The sequence below is a fragment of the Nanorana parkeri genome, unplaced genomic scaffold, assembly GCF_000935625.1.
Source record: "Nanorana parkeri isolate BGI_ZX_2015 unplaced genomic scaffold, ASM93562v1 scaffold811, whole genome shotgun sequence".
Lineage (NCBI taxonomy): Eukaryota > Metazoa > Chordata > Amphibia > Anura > Dicroglossidae > Nanorana > Nanorana parkeri.
The window spans coordinates 721500-741833 of NW_017307079.1; the positions used below are offsets into that span (position 1 = coordinate 721500).

The window sequence follows — 20334 nt, forward strand, 5'->3', positions numbered from 1 at the left end:
TTCTCCCAGCCAACTACACATACACGTGAGAATAAGGTACTGGCTTGTTAACTTTCCTTTGCACATACTTAATGGAAATGTTACATGCCCAGCAGTTGGTTTCTTCCACCTCACACTAAATGGGCTGTTGTTGCAATACGTTGGATTTATTAATCTTAAAAAGCAGCAGGCGAAAACTAATCAGAAATCTGTTTTTTGTGGGTTTTTCAGGTGACACAGCAGGAAGACAGCAGGTCCCCACAACCCCACCAGCTTCGGAAAACAGCAGTGCGGCTCATAGCATTGGCAGTACACAAAGCACCCCCTGTTCCAGCAACAGCACTGCCTAACCCAAACCATGGCACAAGAGGAGCGAAGATCAGCTACAGGGGCAGAGGTTCAAAGTCACTGTTTGTTGACATTAATTCTTCAAGCTTGGAAGGAATCTGTGCAGTCCTTTCTGTACAGGAAAAGGGATCAGTGTAATATCTGCCAGTTTTTTTTTTGTTTTTTTGTTTTTTTTCTGGATGAATGCAGTCTTTGGGTTAGTCCAAAGAACATCATGCCAAAAAAAAGTGGTAATACTACTAATTATGCAGAGTCCAGAACTGCAATATGGGTTTCCTTGGCTGTCAATGTGAATTGTGTGCCAGTTTTAAATATGCTGCTTGTCTCCCTTTTATGCTGTATTAAAGTGCAATGGTTTTGTATATAGAAACAGAAAAAGAATTATATATATATGCATAGACTGTATATATAATTTAAAGTGATTGTACAACCATGAGCACTTTAATTCAGTGTAAACCATTTAGCCACTATTAAGCAGCGGTTTGATGAATGTTAATGTTTTGCTGTTCTGAAATGCTGCATGCAGCTAAAGTGTGTTTGATGTGATGTTGTATATAATCTTTCAGCTTTATCACTCAATAGAGTGACTCTTTGACTATTCACAAGTGTATTTGATAAGGCAACACAAAGATAATATGCGGTGCAGAGTAACTCATAGCAACCAGTTAAATTTGAGCTTACTGATGTTAGGTCAGTAAAAGAAGACTTCTGATTGGCTGCTATGGTGCTCATTCATTGGCCATTGTAAATAAACCAGCTTGTGTGTAAAGGACCAATCATGCTCTCCCTCCACCTCTATAATAACTTGCAATCTTGGAGATGTTTTAATTCTAATCTACAGATAGAAGTGCATAGATGCAGCTTTGTTTAGAGAAGGACTCTAGGGAAAAATGTGTCTCCACCTTTGTAGTGTGGCTACTCCTGCACTGCAAGGGTTAAGTGTCTGTTTAAGTGCCTCAGAGCCGTCTTGCTCTCAGACTGGTCACTGGAGCCTCTCTCCCCCTTCGCTGCAGCCGTCTAAGGTCCCTGGGTCACCATGTCCTATATACTGTGTATTGGACATGAGGATGCAGAGGGACATTCCAAAACTGCAGCAGAGGAAGAGACGGGTGGAAGAGACCGGTATGAAAGCAAGCATGCTTTGAGGATCAGGTGAACATAATTTTGAACCAAAATGAGCACTTCATGTGTGGGGGTAGCCCCATTGGAAGGGTTAAGATTCATTTTTCCCGAGTTCTGCTTTAATGAGTCTGCCTGCTGCACTTGGAAGAAAACACTGTGCTCTCCAAAAATCTTTTTTTTTGGAAAGCAATGTCCAGTTCTCCTGTTATTGCAATAATCACGTAGAGAGTGAGGTCTCTTTCTTTCTCTTTCCTTTTTTTTTAATGTTTGGGGCACTTGTATGTCTTTGTTGTTTATTTTATTGCCTTAGAGTGATTGTAGTAAATTGCAGTGCAATCTGAACCAGTCACCGCTTTCATAAGGATTCATTAAAGTGTATTTGTCACTGCCAGTAACCCTTTTGCTGGTTGAATTAGTTACATCACAGCAACAATGATGTATTGAATTCTTCATGAAGTGATTTTGCTGTATTTTTTAACATTTTTCAGTCTACAAACCAGCTGGTTTCATTGTATTTTAGTGACAGGTACACTTTAAACAATTGTATATTTTAAGCAAACCAATAGGAAGAATGTAAAAATGTATATGAATGTATATGTGTGTGTATATATATAAAAAAAGACATTATTTTTAGAAAAACATTTGGTACCTGCCATACTGCGCCTTGCAAATGCATGCTACTCTATAATGCAATACGTTCCCCACTTAATGTGGAAGTTAAGGCAATAGAAAAAAAAGCAGTCCAGTAACAAAAACCCTGGCATGCGCAATAAAAACCTTCACATAAAAATGAATTGTTAGAATACCATATAATCAAATTCTGAAAATCAGATCACATGATCCCTCTGCCTTATTTCAGAAGTTACAGACAAGTAGTAGGGAACATTGCATAGGCTCTAGTTGGTGATATGTGATGTAGTCATGACACAGGAAGTCAGTCACCCCAATGGGTGAAGTCGTGTAGAGGCACTGATGCCCCAAAAAGCGTCTGCCTCTGGAGCACACTTTGAATCCTGGAGGCATCAGAAGTGGCATTTTAATGCAGTGCCACCACTACAGGACATAGGAACCGTTCAGGCCAGTGTCAACGGCCATCGATGGTCATGCTTTTTTTTAAAAACTTTTGCCATTAGTGTGAGATGCTTCAGAATTCGATGCAGGTGCAGTTGACCTGAATTTGACATGCTTCAGATGCATTTTCATTCCCATAGACTTGTCTGGCGAGAGAAGAAGTTCTAAAGCAAACAAAGACCCATCGACATTGACCCTTACCCAGATCAGGAGCAAGTATGCAAAATGTTAGACACTTAGGGATACACATTGCCATAGATCACAAATTTGCCTTGACTGCCACTTTAATAAGAATACAGGATTATTCATTTTTAACAGTTCTTTAGTAATTAGATGTCAAGTATCCGTGCAATGTGATTTAAAGGCTTCAGGAAGAATTGGAATTATAAATTAAGCATTTAGCTCAATATAAAATAACAGTTATATAAAATAAAATGTAAATAAAAATAAAAAAAAGTGAATCCTATCATAAAAGGGAAAATAAAATGATCCTATGCAAGAATTTTTCTTTATATCACATACTGTATAGGTTCCATCAGGCATTTCTGTTTTGGGAACATGTTTTGTATCAGACATATTGTTCGTATTGGTTAGGAATGTTGGGGCAGGAATGGAAAATCATCAGCACCCTAATCACTGAACTATAATCCCACCGCCTGCCTGGTTGGGCATGTAATTTTGCAATATCTTTCCTGTCTGTTGCATGTTTTCGGCTTGTCTATCCTGATCACCAAGTCTTGTGCAAAGCACTATTATGTTGAAAGATTAACTGACGGGCATTTTGAGATTCTGGCAGAGATTAGTGCTTATAGTGTTATTTGGCTTCATGCTGTGTTAGCTGTCAGGATGTCATTTGAAAGAACTTGCCCTGGTGTTTGTCTTGTAAACAACATCAGCCCTGTAAGTGACCAGGCAGACAACACTGCTGTAGATTTTGGGATCCCATAGGCTGTTTTTTGATCAAACACAGCTGTAAACTCGATTGAATAGAATAGAGAAAAGCTGAAGTGACAGTTGGGTTTAGATTAGATCTTTTCACTTCCAACATATGGTGTGAAGCAATATATTGCTGAAAACTGAGGGAGATGTTGTGGCAAGAATTTGTACCCAAGTAATCATTTTTTGAAGAGACCCTGTCACCAACTTAAAAAAATGCAGTTAAAAAAAGTATTTTAAATGCTTACTGATAGTGTTTTTATTTCCATAGATCATTTTTATTCACTTGCAATGTGCCTCTGAACATGCTAGCAAATTTGACTCCTTCAGGATAGTCAATTCCCTAGCACCTCCCTCCTGGCTTGTTATAGCCCTTTCCTCTTCTGGGAGTGTCTGTTTACTCTCTACGCTGGGTACAACCTTTTAATGGAGCTGCCGGGGTAGGAGCAAAGGCGAATATCAATAGGGAGTATCAACTGAAAATCATATCTGAGACAGCTGGGGCTGCTGACATCGCAATCAAGATGGCGGCACCCAGAAGCAGTCTCCAGGCTTTAGGATATCTATACAAGAGAGACATTTACAGGTAAATAACATGCATAAAATACTTTAAAGCACATAAATCTTATGGGAAGATTTCTGTTGAAATAAATGGTTTGGCGATCGGATCTTTTTAGCACCAAAAAAGATTTGCATCCAGTACTTTTTTTTGACACATGATGATTTTAAGCATTGTTCATGTGAACTTACTTCTTGCCTCTTAGAGCTTAATGAAATACCGCCTTTGCCAAATTATCACTTTAAAGCCCTGGTGCCAATTAAGATAGCCATACACCGCTCGAAGGACAGAAGGATTTGGTTGAAATTCGAGCTGTGTGTGGCCCTGCTGCCACCAACTGGCTCAACAAAAGTTGACTATGCAATAAAATTTTGTCGAAGGAGCTGGGTAGAAAATTGTTTCCGGAACAGCAGCTGCAGACAATCAGCTGTTGCAGCATTCCAACAGCATCAGAATACAATATCATTAATAAGCAGGATTTATAAAGCACCAACAGTTTGCACAGCGCTTTACAAAATGAGGGAGACAGTAAAGTTACAATATAATTTATTTACAATAGGGTTAAGTTGCCCATACACCTGACGATTATCGTACGATAATCACTGGTGATCCCGCGATCGTATTATGATAATCGTAAGGTTGATCGGCAGCGTGCGAACGCATTTACTGTACGGTCGTACGATTTTCATATAACTAGCACGCTAGAAAACCCACCGAAAATCCTACGATTTTCGGCGGGTTGGTAGCGCGATCGCAAGACAGAAGCTGCACGGCCCGAGGTGCGCAAGCGCACACTGCCCGCGATCCATTGCAATCATCTGCAAGCCCTCCCCTCAGCGGGTAGGACTTGTAATGATCGCAAGTACGATCTGCCTGCCCAAGATGGGCAGGTCGTACAAACTTTTAATCACCTTGCAACCATCGCACAACGAGAGTCGTGCGATGGTTGTAAGGTGTATGGCCACCATTAGGAGGGCCCTGCTTGTGAGAGCTTACAATCTGGTAGGAGTGGGAAGTGTATGGCCACCATTAGTTCCCATATGAGCACCACTTTTAATAAAAGCTATATTTTTATTGTAACCCTCAGCACAGCACCGAGCTCTGCCTTCTAAAAGAGTTAAAATGCCCTTAGACGTTAAATGAGTGTGATCAGGATTGGAAAAGCACTGGGTGATCAGGATTGGATACAGAATAATTTCTTGGATTTTAGAAGTCCAGTAAAATATTCTGTCTACAGCAAGATGACGTCATATAGCCAGAGTAGTCTCTGGCATGTGTCTTTGTTAACATTAGGCTTTATAATTTTCTTTACATCTGCTGCCTTGGCCAGCATGAGAATGCTTTACATCATTAGAGAGCCATAATTTGCCTAAGCCGACTTCTCAGCAGTTCAGCAGCAGGGTGTAGGGCACAATTGCTGCTGTAAAGCAGCAGTTGGCAATTATTTCTTTTAGAAATTGGAAAACATTTTAAATTAAAGTACCAGTATATCTGCACTTTCAGCCTTTACAAACAAAATGCTAGTACGATGGGTTAGCTTTTCAGAAACATTGTCTTGTTTCCAGCAATATTGCCTGCAGCCTCCTGGCTCTGAGCACCTTACTGCTGTGTTCTGAACAATCTAAAACAGCACCCTCTAGTGGTGACGGTACCAGGCCATACTGGAAGCTGGATCATTACTTGGAGAAGGCAACCCATTATGTTGTCATTGTTCATGAAACAGAGACGTCAAATGCACAATGTTTAGGGCGTGCAGTTACAGAAAAGGCAAGTGTGATGGACATGTTGGCTATATGTCTTTTCAAATTATACAAATTCATTGTTTAAAACCACTGTTGTAAAGTTTCCTATTCACAGTTTTATAAACTTTAAAAAAAAAAAAATGAGTTGCCACTTATGAAGCAGCAAAACATTATAATCTGTCCTGTCAGGAAAAAAAAATATATAAGCTACCTGTAAGTTAGACAATCAAGCGCTTTGCCAACCCCAAAGCTGAATGTATTTAAAAATAGAAAGACATATTCTTTGTACAGTAAAACACAAAAACTTTAAAATGTCTTCAAAGAAGATAAGAGTCTCTTCTATCTATATAGCTATATTTTACTACATTATATAGAGAGATTATATTTGAAATGTTTTATGGGAAATATACTCTAAAGGATTTGTTGTATGTTTTGTTTTGTTTTTGTTATTCAGTTACTGTGAATTTTAACATCACCCCCTTGTACCATTTGTAAATCCCTTTAACCCTTCAATACACTCCATCTCATTGTTTGGACTCTCAAGTTCAAGTGTGGGCTGGACTAAACCCTTTGTAAACACTTTAAATTGTATATTTTTGAGAGAGAATGATTTGTATCATCAATGAATTGCTTTAATTATAATATATATATCTATCTATCTACAAATGTATATTTACAGATAAAAGTCCACACATATTCTATATAAAATATAAAGAAGACGTCACTTTCCATTTATTGGCATAACCTGTGTATTTCTTCGTTAAAGTGTCTGTGAAAGCAAAACGGAACCATAAAAAAACAATATTTCAATATATTTGCTTGCCTAGAGGTTCTCAAGTCAATTAGCTGGATATCCCTAGATTTAGGCTAATAGTCACTGTATGACAAAAATGTACAATGCACAATAAGACAAAACGGCCAATGATTGTGGCAGTACAGTAGGGGAGCCCTGTCTATTATTATTTTTTATGCATTTAAAGGATCGCTAAACAATGTGAACTCTGTAGCTTAAGGAAGTTTGTAGTCTTTTTCTGTTTGTTTTGTTTGTCCATATTGCTCACTTGACTTTCCCTGAAGAAAGCTGTAAGTCGGGTAAAAAGACACCAAACATGTCAAGTCTTAAAATTGCGTGCGCGTGCGAAACCTCAAAAAACGATAATACCCAAAATTGGCCATAAGTTCCAGCTAGGTAAGTTGTAAGTCATACCGGCTTGTTTGTTCTGGGTCAATAAGTAATCGTATTAGGATAGCAGGCCATGGAGCATACACCTTTAAAAACAAGCTGGGTAAAGGAGTTCCTATATTTCTAAACTGGCAGGTTCTTTTTAATGCTGTATGTTTGCCACACCTTCCAACAGCCCCTACTTCAAAGAGGAAGTGACAAAGTTGGACTCCAAAGTGGAAACATAGATGCAGCTTTCCTAAATGTAAAAAGTTAATACCACAAGCGCTAGCACCCGTAACTGTGTGGGAAATCGAGTAAAAACAGTCTCGAGGCAGCTCCTGCTGGTTTAGGGTAACCACAAAGCTGAAAAGAGACAAAGAGAGCGACTCCATCATGTATTAAAGTGTTTATACACGATGGAGGTGCTCTCTTTGTCTCTCTTTTCCTAAATGTGTTTGAATTGGGTGAGTCATGGAATAGGCATGGGTGTAAGGGAAGGGAATTTTCACTTACTTGTGGGGAAGCTGTGCAGATTTCCATCATCCAATCATGTGCAAGCACAATTCCTGTTTTTTTTTCACGTTTTTCCTGCACGTGAATTGATATTATTTGCAAAGTGAATTTTCTCTACATTTGGTAAGGTAAGTGGAATTTCCCTTGCAAAGTTAACAAGCTTTACTCAACCACTGTATCTCAATTTGTCTTGAAATCAGCCTTTTGGAATTCCACTTTTAAGCAGGACTCAGACTTGAAAAGAAAGGGCCACCATTAGATGGCAATCGGGCTCTGCTACCAGTGTGAACAGAGAATTGGGAGGAGAGAGAGCACACTCATTAGTGATCTGCTGCTCCTTAATTATTCTATCAGCAGGCTTTGGGTGTGTTCCTGTCCAAGCTGTGTTGCTGCTTGAGCACTGTAGGTCCAGGACCTGGCTAGTGTCTGGCAGAGATAGCACAAGACTGCAAGGCATTAGGATAACACAATACACTTACATGTATTTTAGCTGTGTATGTAACTGCTTACCAGGAGGTCAGTGTTAGGTACTTTCATAATTCTCAAACTTACAGCATACGCTTTGTGCTGGAAGTATTTGTATTGAAGGTTTAGCGATCCTTTAAAATTTAATTAATTGAGATTTTAAAAAACATGTACCAGTCTCCATTTTATCTGCAGCTTCATATTGTCAGGGTCACACCCTTCATATTTTCAGAAAATGATTTTATTGTTGAGGTATTTCATGTAAGTGTAAACTGGAAACAGCTTTCCATATGGAAAATGTATATGAAAATTGTGGAGGGATTCAATGATAGCATATTTCAATGTCAAACATGTAAGGCATAAATGATAAACATTTATATTAGACAAATATAGGTTTTAACGTAATTGCACATTACCACATTAAGTTGTAAGTTGTTACATATACCTAGGCGTGCAACAAAGTCCACAATTGGCTTTTAATATACTGATTGAGCAGGAACTCAATCAAAACCAGATACTGAATAAGCCCACCAACCACCAAACTAAAGATTCACTTTAGGTTGACCTACCCTTTAATTATTTTTTCCAACTATTTGGGTAATGAAGATTTTTTAAGATTTGCTCTACACTATTTTTCATTATATCTTTCTTGCACAGTACATTTTTTTATGTCTAAATCTCTGATCTAGAACATGATCAGCAATTATTTGTAGTCCTATGGCTACCGTGGTAAAAAGGGTAAGACAGCTATACTGCTAGAACTGAGTAGGCTGGCACTGAAACTGTTGTTCAACTATATATGGTTGTACTATTTCTTGGCAGTGCATCCCTTAAAGGATTGGCTGATGTTGAACTTAATTTGTCTGATTTAAATATTTAATTATTACTTTATTTTCACAAATGCTTTCCTCAAAATAGATTATGGGTATAATTTGTAGACTCTTTAATTTCACATATTTGCCTACAGTTCTGAAAGTCTGTGGTGTGGCATTTTATATAATTGGTTGGGGTCATGACATTTCTGGTTAAAAATACTAAATTTTGATGACATATACTTTGTTTTTTGGACTGTCCATGGGCAGACTTAATGTTAAACCAATATTCGGCCTTACCAGGTCTATAGATCTAATGTAAGACTAGAACATAGGACAAGTGTGTGTTAGGTGATTGTATTCAGTTCTTAAAAAATGTTCAATATATGTATTAAGCCAAATAAACAATAATTCCAGTTATACTATTTCTGTTTCCTTGAGAACGCTTCCTCTGACCCGTCCATGTTTAGGTTGTTTAACATTGGTAATCCTGTTTAGCACTTTCTATCTGTTTCTTAATCCTCTATGTACAGCTGTATATGAGATTAAAGTGAGTCTGTTTAAACTCATCAGCAATCTCTGTAATAGCTGGTGGGAAATGGTTGCCCTCTGTAAATTGTAGCATAAGCACACATAATACAAACGCATTTCAAAGTCTGGTGGTGTCTATGGACAATGACCCGTCCTAGACCAGTCAGGTGGAATTGACCTGGCCTAGGCACAGTCAGGTGAAATTTTTCAAGTTTCTGTGCTAATGCTTTTAAACACTGAATGGTTCTTGGAGCTAGCATTCCAAAAGCTTCCATTTTGATACAGTTTAATATGGCACCTCTTGGCCTCCATTTCAGACTTCTGGTAGAATGTTGTAATAACGGTATTTTAAAGGGCCACTAGAAGTTTTGAGTGGAAAACTACTTTCTAGTAATTGTGATGTACAAGGAGATCAGAGAAGATCATCATAATAAAGATAGTATACTGTGGTATATTTTCATACACACAGCTGCCTTCCCATTGAAGAAAACCGACTTCCCCCAAAATTAAAAACTACCTACTGTCATTTTGGTGGCACATTTTTACCCAAACGGCAGCTAGTATAGAGCAATAGACCATATAGCATTGGTAATCAAACATTCAGTGGTTTTAATCATTTTCATTTGAGGTTCAGTGGGCCCTCTTAGTACCACGTTTACACATTTGTAATGAGATATGTTAAGATCATACATTTGCAGTGCCATTCACAGTTTGCTATGTGTCATCTATTTCTACAAATATTTCTATTTGGATAGCTATTATATATCTGTTACTCTGCAATATGTAATCTACCTCATATTTTCAAAAGTGTTTAAGGGTTGCCTTTAAAATAACCGTGTTTTTTTTCCAGAGGGATTGTAACCAATAATTTACTGTTTCTGATTTGTTCCTCCCATGGTTACAAATTTAGGAATAAAGATACTACCCATGCCTAGAAAATACAGTATAATTAAAGGCATTTGTCATTAGCTATTATAAACAGACTATGATTCTCATTATTCCAACATGTGTTAAATTATGTTGTGTACAACATTTGTTGTGTCAATTTTACTTTGTGCATAATAAAGATATAGATATATATATATGATCACATGGCTGAATATCTTTTTTGCGTCGTTGTTTGAGTTGGTAGTTGTGGTATAATGGTTCTAGCTTTTGTTATATGTGTTACAAATGTCACATGCAAGAAAGGACATTTCACACCTTTTCTATTGACTTTTAAAGCCAACAGATATCAATTTGGATCGGATGTGCTGTTGTTTAATGGCAACCTTGGTGTTTATTATCATGTATAAAGAATTGTCAAATATATAAGCACTTTTTCTCCATTCAGAATGACCATGTTCATTGATATACAATAAGACATAAGACTAATTTATTGTCCCTATATTGCATCTTACATGAAAAAAAGGGCCTTGGAATATGATCGCATAAAAACACCATTTGTAATCCTTACCCAGTTTCAACATAATTACATACTAGTTGCCAATACCACTGTCTGGTCTACACGTGGTCACTGTTAGCTGCTGAATGTATACTTAATCTGGTCTGTTAGATTATCATCGGACCACATGGACAGAGCTTACTTCCTACGTTCATCATTGATATGGCCTCTCAAATCTTTATTGACATCTGAGACGTGTAGTGACCTGTGCTGCAGCTTGGTTGGGGAAGTAAGACCTTTCTGACATCAAAGGCCATACAAGCAACAGTCTCAGTGCTATAGAGTTGCTATCAACAACATCTAGTTATTTTAAACTAATTCTGCTTACAAACATGAATGTGAAACACAAGAACTCCTGGTAGAATATGATTTTACTCTGGGTCTTGGTGTTGGTGAAGAGCGATACGAAAAAGGTGACCAGCTCAAACTACAAAGATAATAAATGTTTATTCCACCGTAGATTGATATTTCAAATAATATTCTGTTGTCACTGGTTGGATGAATTACCCACTGCTTTCCTACATCTCTAAAAGACTCTTGCAATGAGATCTGCCCTAAGAAGTTCCTGACATGGCCGTGGAGTCTCAGTTATCCTATTTTAGAAAGTTAACTTCATTCTACCGCATTCTCTATAAACACAAATAGCAATGGATATTGTGTGTGGGCAGCCTGGAAACTCAAGTTTCGATACCCCATCTTTGTTGATTGAAAGAAAAAAAAAACCAGTGAGAATGCAAATATGAGATCTGAGATGGAAGGAAGCCCTGGGGCAATTATCTCCATCCCCAGTTTTCTACTGAGTGAGCTATAGACCTGGAACAAGTATTATGGCTGCATGCATGTTCCGAATCGCTAACTCAGTACTGAAGCAAGGATACAGATGAGAGCCCCCAAGATTGCACGTTAAAAATAATTAAGCAATGGCAGCTCTCATAATTCTGGCCTGATTGGTTCTTTTTAATCTTATGCTCCTGAGCAATTCACCTCTTGTTGGCAGTCATCTCCTGATGAAATCAATGTATTGCAAATTGCTAGCAAGTTGCTAAATTGTTCAGTAGCACACAATTAAAATTGCCTGTGTAATTTAGTGACCCTTTCACTAAACAGAAGATACCTGTAAAAGAAGACAGTAAATGTTCACCTTTCCCGTTGCCTGCACCAGCGAACGTTCACCTTTCTCTGTTGCCGTGAAATTGTTCTTTTCTCTGACCTCATTTCACCCCAGAAGAGAGTGGTGATGTGAGGTCAGAGAAAGAAACCAGTGAGAGCTGTGGGGGACAGCAGGGATCATCACTCCAAGAAGTGTTGGTTTCCCAGCGGACTTTGGGGAAGGGTGGGCAATTCTACAGCATTGCGGTCACCAGCAGGCAATGGGAGATGTGAATATTTACTGTTTTCTTTTTCATGCATCTCTGCTGAGAATCTTCTGTATAGCAATATGATCACTTAAAACTGGCCACCCATATTAAAACTGAACTGTGCAATCTTATGTAGATCTATCAACAGCTTTGTAGTACATGGGCCAACCTAAATAATTCTTTCAATTTTATCTAACCAGATAGACCTTTGCATTGTACAGTTGTTGGCAAATCTATAGGAGAATGTACTATTAGATTGTAATGTGAAACTGTAGTTGTAATGACCGCTTTAAAGTTAAGGATTCCTTAAAGAGGCCAGTTCCACAATAGTGTTACACTAGTATAGCGCTTGGTAAAGCAGGATGCAAGCTTTAGTGCGTGCGGTACCACTCATTCTAACTACTACAGTGTGCTGTGATGCACTGCATCAGAAAGAAAAAAAAAGTCATATCTGGTTTCTGGTATGCTGGGGTGTGTTGGTGCTGCAATGGTGTAAAGGGGCCATAAGGCAGCCCATTTATTTGAATGGGCTGCCAGTGTAATGAAAAATGTATCTCACCATTTTTCCAATACAGTGCACCTCAATCCTCAGTAGTGTGTTACCGTGCATTGCAGTGCTCTGTAACGCAAGTGTTGCTTTCATGCATCGGGGTGCCATTAAAAGATAAATAGCACTGCAATGCACTAAAATGGACTCTTAATATTTGGGCAATTTAACTCACTGCTATATACCAAAAAACTGAGCTAACAAGGCTTTTTAAGGTTAAGTTCTCTTTAATGTACAATGGTTTACAGTACACTATTTTTTTAAGTAAATAATATACATTGCTAAAATCCACAACTGTAATGAAACTTGCTCTCTGGTCATAAAATTTATTTGAATATCGATTTCCATCTTATTACTGGGCAGACATTTATCTTGCTTCATAAACATGCCTTACTCTGCTGTCTAGCTCTAGAAATCTCATGTACGGAATAGCATATCTAACCACAGTTTTAATTTACAGTTGTTGACTCTGAAGGTGCCATCCACCATTGCAAACCACAAGCTTTGTTACAGGAAAGTTAAACGCTTGCCAAGTCAAAGCTTTATCCACTATTGGAAATATAATTGTTTAGAGGATTTTTAAGGTTAAGTCTTAAGTCTTTTTAAAGAAGCTTGGCTTAATGTTGTTTCCATAAGGAAAATAAATTACGGTCAGTTGCACTGTACAGTATACTAAATTGCACTGGCTGTTTACATATTCTTTTTTTTTTATAAATTCTTTATTTTATATTTTAAATACCTTGACGGTGTTCACAAAAAAGATAAACAAGTGCTTGAATAACAAATAGTTGCTCGTTCAAGCGATCATAGAGAGAGTATTTCAAATGTATTGTGATGTATATAATAAAAATAAACAAATAAAATATTTAAAGCATTTAGGAGGGGGAAAAAAAAGTGGAGAAAGAAAGGGAAAAAAAAAAAAAAAGGGGAAGATATTCCCCCTGCTCAGCTGGTCAGTGACCCATAAATATCTCAGAAGGGGGACATGTAAGTGTTCAAGTGCTTATGAGAGCAACTGTGAATTCCAGGGAGGTGTGTAGGAAAAGGAAGGGGCTTCTGACCCTAAGTGAAATGACATCCTGTCAATAACATGCAAAAAAATAAAAATAAATAAATAAATAAATATCGTTTTTAAAACTTTGCACAGCAAAACAAACCATAACAAAAAACATTACATATTCTATAACACGTAATTCAAAGGCAACACAAGGGTCCTCACAACTGTCATGTCAAAGAATCGGATTTTTGTTTCTTTACAGATTCAAGACAATAGATGTCACTTGTATGTGCAAGCTTGGTTTCTCTCCCATAGTTTTATAAATGCTCAGCTAATTTATTAAATGTACAACCATAAAGATGTATAAAACATGAAAGGCCGTTCAATATGTAAAAACTTCACCCTACCATTCTTCTGTCAGGAGTTCCACATACTTCCCAGGGGAAAAATGGCTTACATTATTATGTCCCCCAAGGATAAGAAAACAGCTCCTTGGCCCTGGGCCCATGGTGGGCTCTACTTTATTGTTTATCGAGTCTTGCTAGCAGCATTAGGTGCTATGCTCCTGCATACCAGCAACGTGTCAATAGTCTTTAAAAACTGATTCAGCCCTTTAAGGCTGCTGAAGTTTATGGAATGCATACAGAACCAAGGCCAGGCATATATAAACAATTCCAGGCAAATCTGCTTTTCTGCTTGGAGCTTACCACAAGGTGGCTGCTAGTTGTGAATATAAGTATATGCAATCATCTATATTTATCGGAATAGAAGAAAACAAAAAAGAAAATGATAATTTTAGTACCAAACACATTAAAGACAATGTTTAAATAGCTATATGTTCTATTTACAGTGTGTGTAAACCATATCAATTAACGTCTCTTATTTGCTCCATTTTGGTCTGTTAAATAAACCATTGTAAGTGTGTTGTTATATCTGTGCAATACATGCAAAAAAGTACCTATAGATTGTTAGAAATTCAGAGCTGTCCTGTCTACACTTCCTGTGTTATCCCTGAAAGCCTGATTAGCCCTCCTAGTACTTATCTTAGACTACAGATCAATTAGTGCTTTTGTTGTGGACATGAGAAGAAGAAGCGTAATTCAGTAGATATAAAAGAAAACTGACCAGGGCAAACACTACTTACAGAAACTGTCCACAAGCATGCTGTGTGTTGTCGGGCCACAATGGGTTTCCCTTTGAAGAGGTCGGGGGGTAGTCCAAAGAGGTGATTTTTTATTTTTGTAGTGGGAAGAATTATTTGCTAGTAGCCCCCATCATGGAATGGGTTCTGATGTGATCTGGGAGGCATGTATCTCCATGCCAAATCATGGAGGATAGGTGGAGGGAGGAACATCTTTGTTCTAAAGTGGTCCAGATCTTAGAAAAGCAGTGCATCACTGCAGGTTAGTCTATGCTTGCCTGCTAAAGCCAGCTTGTTTTCTGACAGCCAGTATACAGGGGAATTGAATGACTGCTCACCAGCAATGTCTGAAATCTTTTTTTATCCTTTCATAAAAGCATTACAGAAATAAGTAATTGAGACCTCTGATGCATTTCACTTGTTCAACACTCGTTCCCTTCTTCGTAGCAGATGCCATATTTCAGGGGGAAAATTCTCCTGATTTTATAGGTGTAACATAGGTGGAGAGCAAACAATTTTCTAGTTTCATGTATTTTAAAGTCCAGTTTAAGATTAATTATATATTTTCTTCGCGCACTCGCGGAGTATGGACAGAAACATTTCTACTGGGGAAGTATAGATTTACTACTTTGGACGGATTTTGTGTTAGAGAGCCTTTCAATATTATGTATCTGCCTTCTTTATCTGTCAGTTCTCCTGTAAATGGAAGTGATTGATGTAAGGGAATAGAAAGGCCTTTTGACTTCTTGGACGAAGAGGATTCATGATATGACTTGAGTAATACTGCTTATAGAATTTTGGTGCTTTTTGTTGTTTAACCAGTTGACATCCGCTGTGTTAAACCCCCTTCCCATCCAGGCCATTTTTCATGGATCAGTGCTACAGAAGCTTTGTGCTTCTTAATATCACCCATGATCATCAATCTCTTTTCTGGAGAATTGAATCCCTTTGTATTGAGGGAAAATACAATCAGGTTTACAGGTAGAGCCATGCACCTAGGACTAGCAGGGTTATTCACAAAAGGTGAAGAGTTTGGAGAAGACAGGAGAAGTGAACAATCTAGGCCAAAATAGCTAATTTGAATACATTCTCCAATTCAGCTCACTTTCGAGTTCAGCTATGTTGTCCTAGATTGGTCACTTCTCCTGCCTTCTCCAAACTCTTCACCCTTTTGTGAATAACCCTGTGAGTGTTGCCCAGTAGCCCCTGAGATATGTTATATAGCACAGGTGAGCGAACTTAACCTCTTAAGGTGGCAAGGGGGAAGCGGATGGAGAAGAATGTAGGGGTAAGATACAAAAGGGTAAGAAGAGAAGAGGTTTGGAAAGAGGAGAAAAAAGGGTGGGTAGTACAGGTGTAGATATATATATAGAAGTAGGGGATTGCAGAGTGGGGGATTTAATGTCTGGTTAATAATTTTCCATCCAGAAGAGAGAAGGTGTAAGCCCATAGAAGGGTGATGCACACCACTTTATTACAGAGAAGGCTTTCTAGGGGACAAAGCTATGTCCACTGTGTGCGGGGTCTGGAGACTGTTCGTCTCACCTAGGGGGGTGTTGAGTATAACAAGCTAGTCAGGTTCTGATGCTTGTGTTTTTAAGGCAATATTAAGGCATATTACACTCACCACTAGATGCATACATCTAGTGGTGAGTGTAATATGGGTAGGGGTAATGCTGTATCTATGGGAGTTCAGTGATCATAGGAGTTGTAAACAGATAGGTATACATGGAAAATAGTGTGAACCAAGATGTATACAAGGGTGAGTCAAAAATGATCCTCACTCTGGCTGTAGAATTTATTTTAATCAACTTTTAGAAAAGACAAATACATAATTTTATGACATAATCTTCTTGCTTTTCAATGCACTTTGTCCATCTTTCAACAATCTTTCCTATTTCCTCATTAAAAAATGTTTTAGGCTGAGCTGCGAGCCACGAATGCACCACCGTCTTGACTTCTTCATCAGAGATGATGTCCAAACGTTGCTGTTTACGCTCTTCTGTGAGTTTCGGTACCAATCTTGCACAAACCTTTCAAAACCTAAGTCTGTTGTAGATTATTTCATAGGCAGAGCCATGGCTGATTTGCAAATGATTTGCCACATAATCCACTGTCATTCGTCTATTCGCCAAAATAATTTCACGTGTATGCTCGAAGTTGTCATCAGTTGGCATCCGGCTCCTTGATGACTAACACTTGTGTGACCTTCCTTGAACTTCTCTATCCATTCATACACACTTCTTTGTGACAAAACACTTTCTCCATACCAGTGACGTGCCATGCCTTCTGTGCTGGGAGACGCATCCCCCAGCCAGCTGAAGCTCCGCCCATCCCGACGAAGCTCCGCCCTCCCACCAAAGCTTCTGCCCCCAGCTCGGTAACCAAGCTGTATGGGGAGGAGGAAGGGAGGAGACAAGGAGGAGCCTCCCTGTCCCTCACTTGCTCGTCACTGGTGAGGCATCGAGATCGATGTCCTCACTGGGTTTTTTTTTTCTTTTTTTTGATTGGACAGCTTGGACCAAGGGCGTTTTGCCATTGGTCCACGTCATCCACAGAGCTCACGCCTCTAACACAGAGTAGAGGCTGTGACAGCTCTTGCCTCACCAAGTTAGGTTAGACAAGCAGTGGGGAAGCCTGCTGCTGTATAACCTAACTACCTGTCAAAAGCTGGATGCAGCGCCGCCTGTAATTAACAGGCAACGTTCCGTCTATGACCGATTACACAGTGAGAGCATTTCCCTGCTCTATAACCTCTCCGATCTGAATGGAGAAAAAGCTGTCAGCTTCAGACTTGAAGCTGACACCTTTTTTCTTCATAATACTAGGTGAGTCTCTGCCTCACCTGCCTCCCCTGACCGCACATCCCTGCTCCATACTGCGCACAAAGTCTTCAATAAATATTGGCACCAGGCACACCCTCAGATCACAAAAAAGGAATTACTGCATGCTTCTCTTCTTTTGTGCAAATCACAAGTGGGAAATCCATGTTTTCTCGCACTGCAGTTACAAATGAACTGACATAACATGTTCACACCTGCACACCAGGAGACCGTAGCCTTTAGGTAAAGCGCTGATAAGACAGTGCAGCCAACAGAGGTTTTAATATAACCTGAGTGTGGAAAATGTTTGCCTCACCCTCTTAGTATTTTTGCAATTATTGTACCTGATTGTGTATTTGTACATGCATTTTATAAGTATATAAATTCTCATAGCCCACCCATGTTTGATCATCCCTTATTCTATATTGTCTAGGCAGTGTCCGGCTGTATTTTCCAAGATTCACAGCCAGCAAGTGACCAGTTATGGCCTGGCAGATGATCTGGGGATTTATAGCTGAACAACAACTATAGAACTGCAGGTTGCTGACTGTTCTGACCCCGCCACAAACCGAATTAAAACAATACAACTCAGCAACATTTGCAGGTCTAGTTTACATGGGCGAGGGAACTCAAGCTGATAAAACAAAATAAAGAGGATAAGAAAACATTACAAGATATTGTACTAAAGGAAAGTAGAATGATCCATTATTGAAATGTTTTTATGAATTTGGCATAAATAGCTGTATTGGTTATACATTGCTAAGAGGTGGTCCATTCTCCATTGTTATAAGATGATGCGAACCATATGATAAAATTAATTATGGAAAATTTGTCTTTACACATGATGATATCCAGTTAAGCCCGGATTCCTTTTGGAAAAAATATTTTTCACTATTAGCAAAACACACACTGCAAAGACACCCAAAAGTAATGAGGAAAGAATAAAGAATATGGTCTTCATTTCCATTATTTATATAGGGTCAGTATATTTGCAGGACTTTACAGTGTTTGTACACTCTTTGACATCTCCCTGGCCTTTAAGGAGACCCTGTCACCAACTTAAAAAAATGCAAATAAAAGCACACAAAAAAAATCACATATTTAAAATGCCTACTTGTAGTGTTTTTCTTTCTTATTCACTGTTTTTACTGACTGCAATGGGCCTCTATACTTGCTAGCAAATATGACTACTTCAAGAAACTCAATTGCCTAGAGCAGTCCCCTCCTTGTACATCATAGCCCTCTTCTCTTTTGAAAATGTCTAATTACTATCTGTGTTGGCCCAGCTTCTCCCTCCCTTCATACCCTCTTATGTAGCATTCAGGGGAAGAGCAAAGTGGGTTGCTATAGAATGTCAATTGAGTCAATTGGTTACTGTGGTCTAGTGTCTTTACACCAGGGGTAGCAAACCTCTTGCCCTCCAGCTGTGGTGGAACTACAAATCTCATGAGGCATTGCAAGATTCTCACAGCCACAGACATGACTCCCAAAGAGAGATGCATCAGGGGATTTGTAGTTTCACCACAGCTGGAGGGCTGAAGGTTTGCTATCCCTGTTATACACACTCATGCACCAGCTTGGTGGGGCACCAGTTAACCTATTAGTATGTTTTAGGATGATATCAGAGCACCTATACAAACCAATTGCAAGCAGTATCTCTGGTATTCAAATTCAGGTCCCACACCTGCAGGGAATTTGTTTTCACAAAGACTTAAACCCAAACATGTAGATGGCCTATATCCAATCCAGTTAGCTAGCTGCCATATTGTATAAAGTAAAATGAAACTAACCCCAAGGGTAGTTACAATATTATATCATAGTTATTAATGCCTTAATACAAGGGAAAGAAATGATTTGACGGTCAGTTTAAAAGTACCAAGCAGATATGCCACTGTGACAGAAAGCAAGGAATGGTTATAAATGGGAGGTATGTAAGACCAAGCCTTTTAGATTGCATCCCTATGTTTAGTTAAAAAACAACCTAGGGAAGCATTCATTATTTAGTTGTGCCCTTTATAAATTGTGTTCTGGGTCCCTGGGGTTGGGATAATGGAGAGAAGGGTGGGCCATTATCCCATCAGCTAAGTAAGCTGTCCAGTCCAGGTTTTGTCACTGCAGCTTGGTACTCACAGGTGTAGCCCATGATTGCAGCTGTGAGTGTTTAAAAGGAACTGTTTGTTGCACAGGTTGAATGTCCAGCAGTCTAATAAAGGTGGCCATACAATGTACAACCATCGCAAGACCTTAGTCTTGCGATGGCTGTAAAGTGATTTAAAAAACGTACGATCTGCCCATCTTGGACAGGCAGGTCGCACTCTCGATCAGGGGGGTGGGCTTCCGATTACCGCAATGCTGAAGGGCAGTGTGCGCGTGCGCACACCGGCCCGTTCGGCATTTGTCTCCCGAGCACTGTTCAAACCAGCCGAAAATCGTACGATTCTCGGCTGGTTTTCTAACATGCTCCTTAGACAAAAGACGTGTGTGACCGTACAGTAGAAACGGTCGCACGTCTTCGTTCACACTGTTCGATTCTCGTACGATCGCGGGATTTCCAGCGATTCTCGTACGAGAATCGAGCAGTGTATGGGCACCTTTAGGCACCTCCCTGATTAGTGCAAGTGTGAACTGCAGAGACTTGGGCTGCAGTGCTTAGCAAGGAGCAGCAAATGGCAAAGGCTCGTGGCTGATCACTAAATATGTAACATAGGTGGTGTGCGGATAACCAAAAATCAAAGGCTGTTAATTTCACCCTAATTTTACCCTTCTCTAGCAGGCTAGATAG

General features: G+C 39.1%; 1 protein-coding gene across 1 annotated transcript in view; it reads left to right on the forward strand.

Annotated features, from left to right (window-relative positions):
- Nucleotides 1-366, forward strand: part of TGFBR3 (transforming growth factor beta receptor 3) — a 186226-nt gene extending 185860 nt beyond the window's left edge. Inside the window, exon 18 of the mRNA XM_018565083.1 lies at nt 211-366. Coding sequence (XP_018420585.1) covers nt 211-329 — 119 coding nt within the window. The 3' untranslated portion in view covers nt 330-366. The remainder of the gene's footprint in view (nt 1-210) is intronic.
- Nucleotides 367-20334: the final 19968 nt, after the last annotated feature.